Genomic DNA, 12,242 nt, shown 5'->3' on the forward strand with positions numbered 1-12,242 from the left:
GCAAAAGCCTGATGAAATAAGTCAAGTTTTGACTTTTTAAAATTTCAATAGTTTTCGAAAATTTTATGAATAGCAGAAAGGCATTCCAGAGTGTAGGAAAAGGCATGATATGATGTGACATGACATACAGCCAAGTATGGTGACCCATATTCAGAATTCGTGCTCTGCATTTAACCCATCCAAAGTGAACACGCACACCGTGAACACACACACACACACACACACTGTGAACACACACCCGGAGCAGTGGCCAGCCGTTTGTGCTGCGGCGCCCGGGGAACAGTCGGGGGCTCAGTGCCTTGCTCAAAGGCACCTCAGTTGTGGTATTGTTAGCCTGAGACTCAAACCCACAACCTTAGTGTTAGGGGTCAAACTCTCTAACCACTAGGCCACAACTTCCACTACACCCACTACAATTTAATGATCTTAATGATCCCATTTTCTGGTATTAGTTAAGTCTCACAGCAGCATTTTGAACATACTGAAGATGAATATCCAGAGATTCAACTAAATATAGGACTAAATATAAAGCATTGCAATAATCCACTCTTGTGGAAATGAAAGAATTCATAACAGTTTCTAGATCCTTGATGGAAAAGATAGGTTTCAATTCGGATAACTTTCTCAACTGAAAAAAAGATCCTTTCATAACACTGTTTACTTGGCAATCAAAGCGGATATCTGAGTCCTAATTACTCCTACATTCTTCCCAAAACCATGCATGTTGTTTGACATTAGACCATAACTCTCGACCAGTTCTTTGTCAGAGAGTCAAATCCCAAATGTAATAAACTCTGTCGTATCCTGATTTAATTGTAGGGAATTATTTGTTAACAATACCTTTACCTCAGTCAAACACATAGAAAAAGTGGCAAATGATGTACAGTCATCTCACTCAAAAGGAAGGTACAGTTGTAAATCATCTGCATGCAAATTATAATTTATATTGTACTGCCCAAAAATCCACCGTAAAGGCAACATGTATAACAAAAACAGGTTTGGGCCAAGAATTGATCCCTGTGGAACAACCCAAGAGATAGGTGCAGGTCCAGAAAAAAATTGACCGATGTTTACATGTCCTGTCCTGCAAATAAGAAGAAAACCACTGATGGGCAACATTATTTGTCCCTACATGGTCTCTAAGGCGTTCTATTAAAATGAATTGAATATGAAATAAGATCTAGCTGCTTTAACAGCAACTTGATATTGTAATAGAGATTCTCAGAGGTTATCATAAGATACTTAACTTACCTCTAAGCCACTTATGCTCTTGCACACCGACAAACTTACATAAGATTCAGAGGGACATCATTTAACCACAGATTATGTTCACATGCGAGAATATTAGATCTCCTCTGAGTTTGAAGGAGTCATACTTTAGCAGCAATCACAATAATCTGGTTCATTTATAAAGTCTGATATACCAGCAGATATTTGGATTTTTTGCTTGGCTGATAAGTGTCGTTAGCATTCTTATTTTTATTTTTATTTATGTATTTATTTTTGACAGTTGTGGTACTTTTATTTTGACATTGCTGAAAACGCCTGTATTCAGATTTTAAATGTTGGTGCACTATATCCCATTTGCTGCCATGTCATATTCATCTCATATGTAAAATTAGCGTTAACTGGTCTCTATTTGAGAAAATATGTTTCCCAGTGTGCATCGTGCTGTTAGCTTTTATTCAGGCTTTTAACTGTCTCTTTATATTATTAAATATACTATAACAGGATAACAGAATAAAGAAATCACTAAATTAATACTTTTATTTTCCAGGTTAATATTTTACAGTTAGTTATTTCAGTATAGTATGTGTAAAATAAATTAACAGCAATTGTTTTGCACATTGTTTAAATTACTTTATGCAGTACGTATGGCATCAGCCATCAAAAAAATCTGTCGATTGATTGTCTGATTGCTAAAAGATTAAAAATGACGTGTGTGTTGGCATGTGTTGATGCCAGAAATAACTGCCTCACTTTTCCCCTCTGACGTCAGGTTTCGACTGGAGTTTACACTTCAAATGGGAGCAGATTCCTATAGAACAGAAAATGGCTAGAAACGACCCAACACAACCAATCAGGTCTCTTCCTCTCTCTTTATTAAAGTCTGATGTAATTAAAAATCTAGAATCTTATTTTAACCTATTTATAATCTTGAACACCAAGAAAAGACTTAACACATTGACCCGTGTAAAATGGAAGCACTTTTGTAACAAAAGACCTACAAATTCAAACGCCAGAAGCTTTTATAAACCTAGAAGCATTGTATTACTGTAGTGGTCTCAGATGCTTGCACCACATAACATGTCCATACTGACCGCTGTCGTTGCAGGACTCCTGTGATTGCTGGAGGAATCTTTGTCATGGATAAAGGCTGGTTTAATCACCTGGGCCAGTACGACACTCACATGGACATCTGGGGTGGGGAGAACTTTGGTAAGTGACGTTCCGATGTATGATTTCCCTCCTCTGCTGTGAATGTGTTCAGGTGTCAAACACCCGGTGAACAGTTTAGCGTCAGAGATCATATAGCACTGCTAGAGCTGACTAAAGAAAAGTGTGTGTTTTGAGTGTCCTTACTAATACAGTCAAGCTTTTTTTATTGCAGTGTTTTTCTTATTTCATGACAATTGTAATAATATTTTTTATTGTCTCTGATTTTACATCCATGCATAAATGCAGTTGTTTTCTATTTCTCTCTGGTTCTCTTCTGTTGTGATGCTGTAGAGCTGTCGTTCAGAGTGTGGATGTGTGGCGGCAGTCTTGAGATCCTGCCCTGCAGTCGCGTGGGCCACGTCTTCAGGAAACGCCATCCTTATGACTTCCCAGAGGGCAACGCACTCACCTACATCAAGTAAATCGGCCTTTATAACTTGTAATCATATGATTTGCTTGGCAGTGTATGAATGAATGGCTGTTATGTTTTCTGTGTGTGTTGTAGGAACACGCGGAGAGCTGCTGAGGTCTGGATGGATGAGTATAAACAGTATTACTATGCAGCAAGACCGTCAGCGCAGGGCAAGGCCTTCGGGAGGTCAGACGTCTCTCAAACCTTATGTTGATCTGGTTATAGTCGCGTGGTGGAATGCCTAATCTAAGGAAATAGTTGCATCTAAAACAAAATGTGTGTTGTTTGCTGGCCCTCGTGTCAGTCCAGAACTACAGTCCATCACTTTCTTGTATAGATGTTTAGAAGAATGATGTTATTTAAGATTTGTGTATTTGAATTGCATATAATTCCATATTATTTGGATTACACAGTTTTAAACTGATGAAGTTGATGTGATGTATATTTGTCAGTAAATAAATAAATAAAGCAGGTCAGATTTTTTATGATAGTACTAATAAACTAAATGGGTTTTAAATACACAATGACCAGGGATACAGTATATGATTATCATCAATAAATCTACTTTGTATCAGTCTAAATGAATATTGCTTGTTCCACGGCTTGTCATATTTAAACCACGTTAATATATTTTAACTGAATAAATATAATTGTTTAATAAATGCATTTTGAACTAAACTGGATAGATGCAGTAATAAATAATAAACTATGCCTTGAGTGCCAAAATCATTCATTTATGACTCAAAAATATGCATCACATGATTGATATTGTCATGTTTATTATTTTGTTAATGTTAAAACTGTATTCCAAATGGATGGACATTTTATATGCAATTCAAATACATCCATCTTAAATTTGGGCTTATATATATATATATATATATATATATACGTATATATATATATATATATATATATATATATATATATATATATATATATATATACTGTTCTCATATGAAATTTCATGATCAATACAGAGCTCAAAATGCCTATGCACTACTTCGATGGTTTTTGGAGCTTGATGGCCTCTGGTCACTAACTCAGTGAACACTCTACTAAATGTCTCTTTCTTTTATTTTTGGGTGAATCATCCCTTTAACTCTCTGTACAGTATTGCGGATCGGCTCGCACTGAGACGGAAGCTGAACTGTAACTCTTTCCGCTGGTATCTTGAGAATGTGTATCCTGAACTCAAGTGAGTCCCGTTCACTGGACTGTGTCTGGACTCTGATGGACTTTATATTTAACACTCTCAAGTCCCTCCTGAATGCGTTGCGTCTGTATTGCCTGTGTTTGTCAGAATCCCCGAGCAGGAAGTGGCGTACAGTCTCCTGAAGCAGGATGGCTTGTGTCTGGAGAGTCACGGTACGGACAGTCTGGGTTTGGCTGAGTGTAAGACCGCACCGAACATACCTGGCTCACAGGTGATGAGATGACTGACTGACAGTAGCTTTCTCGCTTACTTCAGAAACTACACTACAGCAGTAACCTCGTGTTAATAGTCATTCGTTACTTATCTTTTCACTGTTTGGCAATGCCACTGATGTCCTGATTATATTCTGATTCCCAAGATCTTTGTTTTGTTTACATTATTTTCACGTTTGCATATATATTCTGCAAGTTTTCATATATATTTGCCCGTCATTGTTTTGTTTTATTTACATTATTTTCAAGTTTGCATTTTTTCAAATATTTTGGCCACTGATTTCTTCATTTGATTGGGTTTGACTGAGGTAAAGTTTTGATATATTTACAGTAGGAAATTTACAAAATATCTTCATGGAACATGATCTTTAGTTAATATCCTAATGATTTTTGCATAAAATAAAAATGTATAATTTTGACCCATACAGTGTTTTTTTTTTTTCTTTTTGGCTATTGCTAAAAAATTTATTTTAATTTTAAATATACCCCAGCGGCCTAAGACTGGTTTTGTGCACCAGGGTCACAAATATATTTTTTATATATTTATTAAATGTAAATATTTATATTTAAATATATTATTAATTTTTCATATATTTTTGGCCATTAAAGGTTATTTTGTTTTGATTTGTGACTACTGCAAATAAAATATTCAATTTATTACATAATTGTTATTATTTAATTTATTACATAATTGCCTCATTAATACATGCATAATGTGCATTATAATTACAACACGCTCCATGTTCCATTGTTTTCACATTTGCATTTTTTTATATATAGTTTTATTTTCAAATACTTTTGGTCATTAAAGGACATTGTTTTGTTTTGAGTTACACTTTATTGTAAGGTGATTTTGTTACAGTATCAATTATATATGTAAGCATTGAGTAATATTAATTAACAACATGTACTTACTGTAAGATTAGAGTTCATATTAGGGTTTGGTTTAGGGTTAGTTGCATATAATTTAGCATAATTTACTGTTATTTTAGATTTTATTTTGTTTTAATTTTGGAAATTACATATATGTGACCCTGAAGCACAAAAGCATCTTTAAAGGAGATTTTCTCGATATTTAGATTTTTTTGCACCCTCAGATTCCAGATTTTCAAATAGTTGTATCTCGGTTATTTATTATTTATTATTGATTATTTATTTAGCTTTCAAATTATGTATACATCTCAATTTTAAAAAGAAAAATGACCCTTATGACTGGTTTTGTGGTCCAGGGTCACATACGTCATCAGATATATTTTCAGTTACATAATCATACATTACATAACAATTCACGTTATTTTAATGTTTGCATTTTTTAATTTTTTTATTTTATTTTTGGCCATTAAAGGTTTATATACCTGTACAAGTGTAATGTAATGCAGTAGGAGTTGTTTTGGAATGAGATATACAGTATAAATGTTATAAAGTCCTTGAGAAGTAATAAACTAAAATAACTAAAAATGCAAATAAATAAACGAAGCCCAGTATTGTGTGACTTTGAGTGTGATTGCTGAACGAACTGTGATTTGTTACATATGTCTAGCAGCTCTCTAAACCTGCGTTTCTCTCTCAATCATTGGTCCGTCCTGTTTCCTCAGAAGTGGACCCTGATTGAGCCTCAGATCCGTCAGCATGACCTGTGTCTGGCCATCACAGCCTTCACCGCAGGGTCAAAGGTCAGACTGGAGCCCTGCAACATCAAAGAGTCCAGACAGGTGTGTAATCTGATCAGCGACTGAGACTGGGTCATATTTAGTCTCGATGTCTGCTGGTTTCAGCTCTATTCTCAGTTCTATTCTAATTCAATATCTTCACATAAGCCCACTGCATATGGTTCCACTCACAAACTTAGTTAGCTTTGCTGAATAGGCTTTTATCTTTTCTTTCTTTCTTCTTCTCCATTTTTCATCAGCCTGACCTCTGCTCCTGTCCACTCATTCATGCTCGGCTCATTTGTGATTATCTCCTGAAGTCTGAACATCCCTCACAATCAGATCATGGTCAATTAGTGATTAATTAGATTAATTAGATCAGATTTGAATCTAATAACAACCCTTATATATATATTTGTTTAAATAAACAACTCATTTTCATTTAGTTTACCTTGATAACTATTGAAAATAACAAACACAAAACTTCAACTAATACACTGTTATAGTTTTTGTTAATATTTTGAAAGAGAGTTTATTTTAATATTATTTTCCCTTTAATTTTGTTGTGTTTTTGTCATTTTTATTAGTTTTAGTTTTTCTTAAAAAATTTGATAAATGTTTTCTTTAAAAATTTGTCAGTATTCATTTTTATTTTATTAGTTTTAATTTATATAGTTTAATTTAGTTCTCCAGTCTACACTAGACAGCTAGGCATTTGGCAGCTAGTTGAAAAAAATAAATAATAAATAAATATTCACTGAAAAAAACAATATATATATATATATATATATATATATATATATATATATATATAATTTTTTTTTTTTTTCAGTGAATATTTATTTTTATTTCAAGAAAGTAATTTGTTTGTTTGTTTTAGTTAATGATAATAAACCTAGTTGAAAATTCTATTCAGACATGCCTCAGATTCTGGTAACAGGGTTGCAAAACCTGCAAATAACATTCAAAATAAATGTAATATGAAACCTGATTAATAGTTTGTCCTTTAGATGACTTCTGTTTTCTTTCACTGATCATTTCATGAAGAGGAAGAAGAGCGATTCTAATGCACTTTTCTGTGCTTTATTTGTGGGATGTTTGTCTTCAGTGTGTGAATGTAGATCTGCTTCACTATAAAAGGAATTAACTCTTCGTTTCCCTCCGTCTCTCTGTAGAAGTGGAAGCCCAGAGGTCCAGCGCTGCAGCACATGATCAGCGGCTTGTGTCTGGACAGCCAGCCTCCTTCAGGCCCTCCGCTGGTCACACAGTGCCGCCCACAGGTGTCCAGCCAATCCTGGGAGCCGCAGCTGGTCACCTGACTCTGACAGCTGCAGGGAGGGCGGGGAAAGGGGAGGAGTTTAGTCAGGTCGCTGCGCTCGAGCTGTAGGAGCCAAAGGAAAACATTTGCACACTGTTTTAGTTGAAGGTGCTGCTCTCAAACCAATCGAACACGACCCCGTCCAAAACATCTGACCTCATATCTTTAGCATGGAACAGCTGGAGAGGGAGAAGCAACATTTCGGACATGTCCATGAAGTTCACACTGCATGCTTTTGTCAGTTGACAGGAGGGCTTTGTGATATCTTGGGTTATCTTTCTGAGTGTTGTGTAAAGGACTCAAATGCCAGAAAAAAAAGATATGTATATAAACGCCTTTAACTAGCTTTCAGACCCATAAGCTGTATATTCCCTCTGAGACTGTGGTGTGTGCAGCGTAGGCTTCAGTAGCTGTTCTCATCAAGCTCTGAGCTCTTATTCTATCACTGTGGAAGTTTACGGTTGATTTGTTCAGTATTAATTGGGATGAAGTGCAATGCCTTGAGATGAATCCCCGTATACTGTGGACAGAAGTCAGAGATTAGCAGTCGACTCAAGTGCTGGCTTTACTTGAAGATGATGGAGAAGAGCTGTAAGCAGGAAGATCCACTGAACAATAGAATAACCCAATGTTTTATCAGAAAAGCATTGTGATGTCACATTAGATGTGGTGTAAAGCGCTGTTATTCTGCATACTGTACATCAGCTCAATGAAAAGGCATCTGCGAGCATGTCAAGCCCAAAGACTGTTTTTCCTCTGTCTTATTGGTTTGCCTTTTGAAACTTTGTATTTACTTGAAGCAAAACCATTTTTCATGCGCTAGAAAGCAGTTACATTGTTTGAAAAATAAAGATTAAGACCAAAAAAAATAAAAATAAAAAATCTAAGAAATGTAGAGTTTGTTTGCTTTGAATGGCACAGTAAAAGAGTCACAAACTGCAGACTGTGAGACGTTTAAAACATTAGATTAAATCTACATTATTTTACACATCAGAATAAACAGAAAATAGTACAAACTTATGAAACGTGTATAAACACAACTAAAATTTGTGCATATATTCATTTTATTTATTAAACTTGTTTAGTTGATTTTCTATAATTATTTCAATTTCCAAAACACTTCAGGAAAACATGTCTTCAATCACAGCAAAGCGCTGGATCACAAACTGTCTTTGTGGCAGCTTTCAGTTTATATAAGAAGGTTTGACTGATTTGCATGTAAAGTAGGTATGCAGTTCAGTATGAGTTACAAGGATTTGCTGTAAAAGAGATTTGTGTGGAAAAAAATAACCAATAATAATAATAAAAAAAAGCCTATATGTTTTGTTTATGTTGAAAAACTTCAGATTTAATCATATTTAATATATTTATTAAATAAAAGTGTTCATGTGAACAAGGCAGTAGTAAAAGTGTTGTAAAATGTCACGAGGATATAAACTGCATCCTGCATGAATGACGTCAGTCTGCTGTGATGCACTGAGTGACCAGCAGAGGTCAGGCCTTCATCACAAACACACAGCACACGTCATCAAACTCGGCGTGACGTCAACTGATTCAAGTTTCATGACCAGACATTTATAGATTACAAACATTTTAGGAACCAGCCCTGAAAACAGAAAGGAAAACACGTGTTTAATACTTGCATGGACACTTCCACTAAGTACAGTCAGCTAATATATTCACAAATATGTTCAAGGAAATTGTTTTTATAATAACCTACCAATAACATAACACACACACACACACACACACACACACAATGACTCAACTGATGCCTATGTCATATATTCCAGTCAGTGTTTTAGCAACTGTGTCCCTCCCTACAGTTCTTCCAGTCGGTCAGCATCAGATGTTGATAGTTTAAGGTCAGCACCAGGGCATTGTGAGCGATGGATCACATGTGCCTCACCAGCTGCTCACTGATACATATTTACATGTACAGACACATTAGCGTTGTGTTCCTCACACCTTCTCTGGTCATAATCGACTGAAGGCAGTGAATGAGCTCAGTCAGCGGGTGAGAGACAGGTGAGATAGACGGGCACGACAGGCTCGACAGCTTTAGAGAGATGTGTGTGCATTCCATGCATTCCTGTGCTCTGCTGCACCGTGAAGACCAGGCGTATACTGAAGAACCTTCATGTTATACTGCCACATCTTCTTTTCTTTCAATGACAAACCTTGGCTTGATAGGTTGTGCCGGTCTACCTGGAAGTCCAGCTGATTTGCTGTTGTACAGTCACAGGGATGCACAATGTGTGTGTGTGACTGTAGAAGTATCTGCAAATCTTTGCATTGTTATTATCTGGCTGATATTGGAAGCAGATGACAAACGGACTCATCTTCAGTTCAGATTATATATTAATTTTCTATGCCAGGAGACAGAGGTGTTTAACTTTTATCCATCTGATCTCCAGCAAATTCTGATGTTTTGATGCTTGATTTTGAAACATGATATTCTGGACTGGAGCTTTACCGTGAACACTGTGAGAAAAACAGAGAAGAGATAGATTTATGTCATCCAGCCAGTTATTGGCCATCACAAATTATTGTTAAAATACAATAAATGTTTTAAAACAAATAAAACATTTGATATTGAAAGAAGTTAGTTTTGTTTTTACTTGTAAATCAACAAAAAAGTCAAGTAATTCAATACATTTGTTATTTCATATTCACTCCTGTTCATTAAGGTTGTAGAAATTGTCACCATAGGTATCTATAAGGTTATTTTTTCCACAATTATACAGTCTGCCATATTTTTAACTATAGCTTACTTTAATTAGTTTTTTTATTTTGCTTTATTTCTACTTAACGCAATTTGTCCTTTTTACATTCACAGTCTCTTTAAGTTGCAGCCATGTATATATATATATATTGCAGACACATATAATTGGACGGGGCTGTGGATGCTCCGCCCAGGCGGATTGTTTATGTTATGAATAATTAATGAGCGCTCGTGTCAGACTGTGACCCGCCCAGCAGCGCAGATCAGCGGCTGACGGCTGCCTGAACCCAACGGCCACTCACTCACACATACACAGGTGAAGAGTTACACTAGGATCCATCCATATCTTGAGGAATATAATATTTTATTTTCCCGGTCGTGTAAATCTCCGAATCCCTCTGATCTTCTGTGGATACGAGCAGCTCATCTACCCGCCGCTGAACAGGTGAGTCGACGCACCTTTACCTTTCTGTCTGAACGGAGACTCTGTGAGGAGTGTGAGGATGTTACAGTAATAAAACTGATGATGATGATTATTAAAACGACGGCTGAAGATGTTGCTGTTAGCCAGCTAACGAGCTAACTGACTGTTTGACTTTGACTTCATAACGTAGCATCCGGCTAAGTCAGCTGCTAAAACCGGCCACTAGCGAGATAAAATGACTCAAACTAGTGTTTCGTACGAAGAACACGGTTTCCCGGGTGTTTAGTGTGTTTCGTGTGGAGGGTTAAGCTTGGGTTAACCGGTTTGTTGGGTCGGGCAGTTTGTTGAAGAGTTGCTAGCGCAGCTAGCCGGTTAGCAGCTCACCTGCCGCTGATTCACAACACTGACTCCTCTATTACTCTCTCAGGTACTGTGTTATTATCAACACATGAGCACAGCGAGATCCTTCTGTTAGGAGTTCATTAGCTGCCTGTTGACACGTACAGGACTGTAATTTACTCTAAATATATCGTGGGTTGGTGCTGCTGGAGTTATTGAGCTTAGGGTGACATAAGTCAGGAACTTAAGCTCTTTTTATGTCTCTGTGATCCTCGGTTTGCTGCTCCATCACAGACAGCCGTGTGTGTGTGTGTGTCTGTCACACTCCAGAAGGATGGTTTGGTGTGAGAGTCGTGATTATATCTTAGTCTACAGCACAACTAATTAGTCAGGGAGTCACTTCTATCTCCTAGCAGCATCATGGGTCAGCCTGGGACATACCTTTCAGAAGAATCACACTTTTTATTTAATCTTTAGCCAAAATATTAAAAAAGATCTATATAAAAAAATCCATATGTTGTTTGTCTTGCATAGTGTTTGACACAACAGGCTTTTATGGCTCATAGTAAGATACAGTAAGAATATGGAGGAAAAAAACACCCCAGTTTCATTCAAATAACCAAATAAACATTTATCAAAAATCCTGATGATCTAAGACTCTAAAAAGAAAGATGTCTGGAGAATCAAGTAAAGCTGAAGTGTCCTTGAAATAATACTCATGATATCAAAGTAATTACCTTTATTTTATAAACGTCCATTAAGATTTGACAGCAAAAAGACACGTAAAGCTGAGCTGAAGGGCAACGTTTCTACAATTATACAAAAATAAATTTTGCTAAAAAAAACAGTCTAAACTCCCAATCAGTCGACAGATGGCATGTAGTAGAAGTTTGGATCATTAAGAGGCCGTATATCTGTGTATTAAATATGATACAGTAGTCTTTAGAGGTCATGACCTGTGGTCTTAGTCCTGGTCTCTGCTGCCTTCTGCTTATATTTCAACGTTGATTGTGCACTTAATGTGCTAATTACACAAGGATTAATGACTTACTGCCACATCAGTTCTGCCATAGTTCAAATTCCTAGATGGATCTACACGAATACCAACCAGCCAGTGTTGGATTTCCATTGAAAACGAGCAGGTTTTGTTGTAACCGAGACTGGTTACGAGGGTTTGGCTTTACCCGAGGTGTGATGGCATTCAGAAATCAGTGCATGCAGTTGGTGAGTCATCTGAATGAGAGTCGCTGTCAAACGACACACTTAAGAAGGGTTTTTGTGGGATGAAGTCATTGGTCATTTCCTTATACAGGTTACGCTGTCAAGATAGAAATCTGATCGTATCTGTTTACTAGCTTTGGTTCCAGCAGTCCTGGGCAGCTCAGCGGTTAATCATTAGCACATCCGAAACTCTGTACTCTGGTCGGGTTATGTTTGATATGATTGTGCTCAAGGTTGTACAGTTTTGCATGTGTAACCCTAATAAAAGGACTCATGATTTATGCAGT

The 12,242-nt window shown here is 36.5% G+C and overlaps 2 protein-coding genes across 5 annotated transcripts in view; both read left to right on the forward strand.

Moving 5' to 3' along the window:
• LOC128031453 (polypeptide N-acetylgalactosaminyltransferase 16-like) overlaps positions 1-8,141 on the forward strand; it is a 28,811-nt gene extending 20,670 nt beyond the window's left edge. The window contains exons 8-15 of the mRNA XM_052619724.1: positions 2,000-2,084; positions 2,336-2,439; positions 2,731-2,857; positions 2,945-3,037; positions 3,966-4,049; positions 4,155-4,278; positions 5,875-5,991; positions 7,104-8,141. Of these exons, the coding sequence (XP_052475684.1) occupies positions 2,000-2,084; positions 2,336-2,439; positions 2,731-2,857; positions 2,945-3,037; positions 3,966-4,049; positions 4,155-4,278; positions 5,875-5,991; positions 7,104-7,247 (878 nt within the window). The 3' untranslated portion in view covers positions 7,248-8,141. The remainder of the gene's footprint in view (positions 1-1,999; positions 2,085-2,335; positions 2,440-2,730; positions 2,858-2,944; positions 3,038-3,965; positions 4,050-4,154; positions 4,279-5,874; positions 5,992-7,103) is intronic.
• Positions 8,142-10,212: 2,071 nt separating this feature from the next.
• Positions 10,213-12,242, forward strand: part of LOC128031382 (protein numb homolog) — a 43,926-nt gene continuing 41,896 nt past the window's right edge. For all 4 annotated transcript variants that reach the window (XM_052619608.1, XM_052619610.1, XM_052619609.1 and 1 more), the window contains exon 1: positions 10,213-10,416. The gene's annotated coding sequence lies outside the window, so the exon portion shown is untranslated. The remainder of the gene's footprint in view (positions 10,417-12,242) is intronic.

The sequence above is a fragment of the Carassius gibelio genome, chromosome A17 (assembly GCF_023724105.1).
Source record: "Carassius gibelio isolate Cgi1373 ecotype wild population from Czech Republic chromosome A17, carGib1.2-hapl.c, whole genome shotgun sequence".
NCBI lineage: Eukaryota > Metazoa > Chordata > Actinopteri > Cypriniformes > Cyprinidae > Carassius > Carassius gibelio.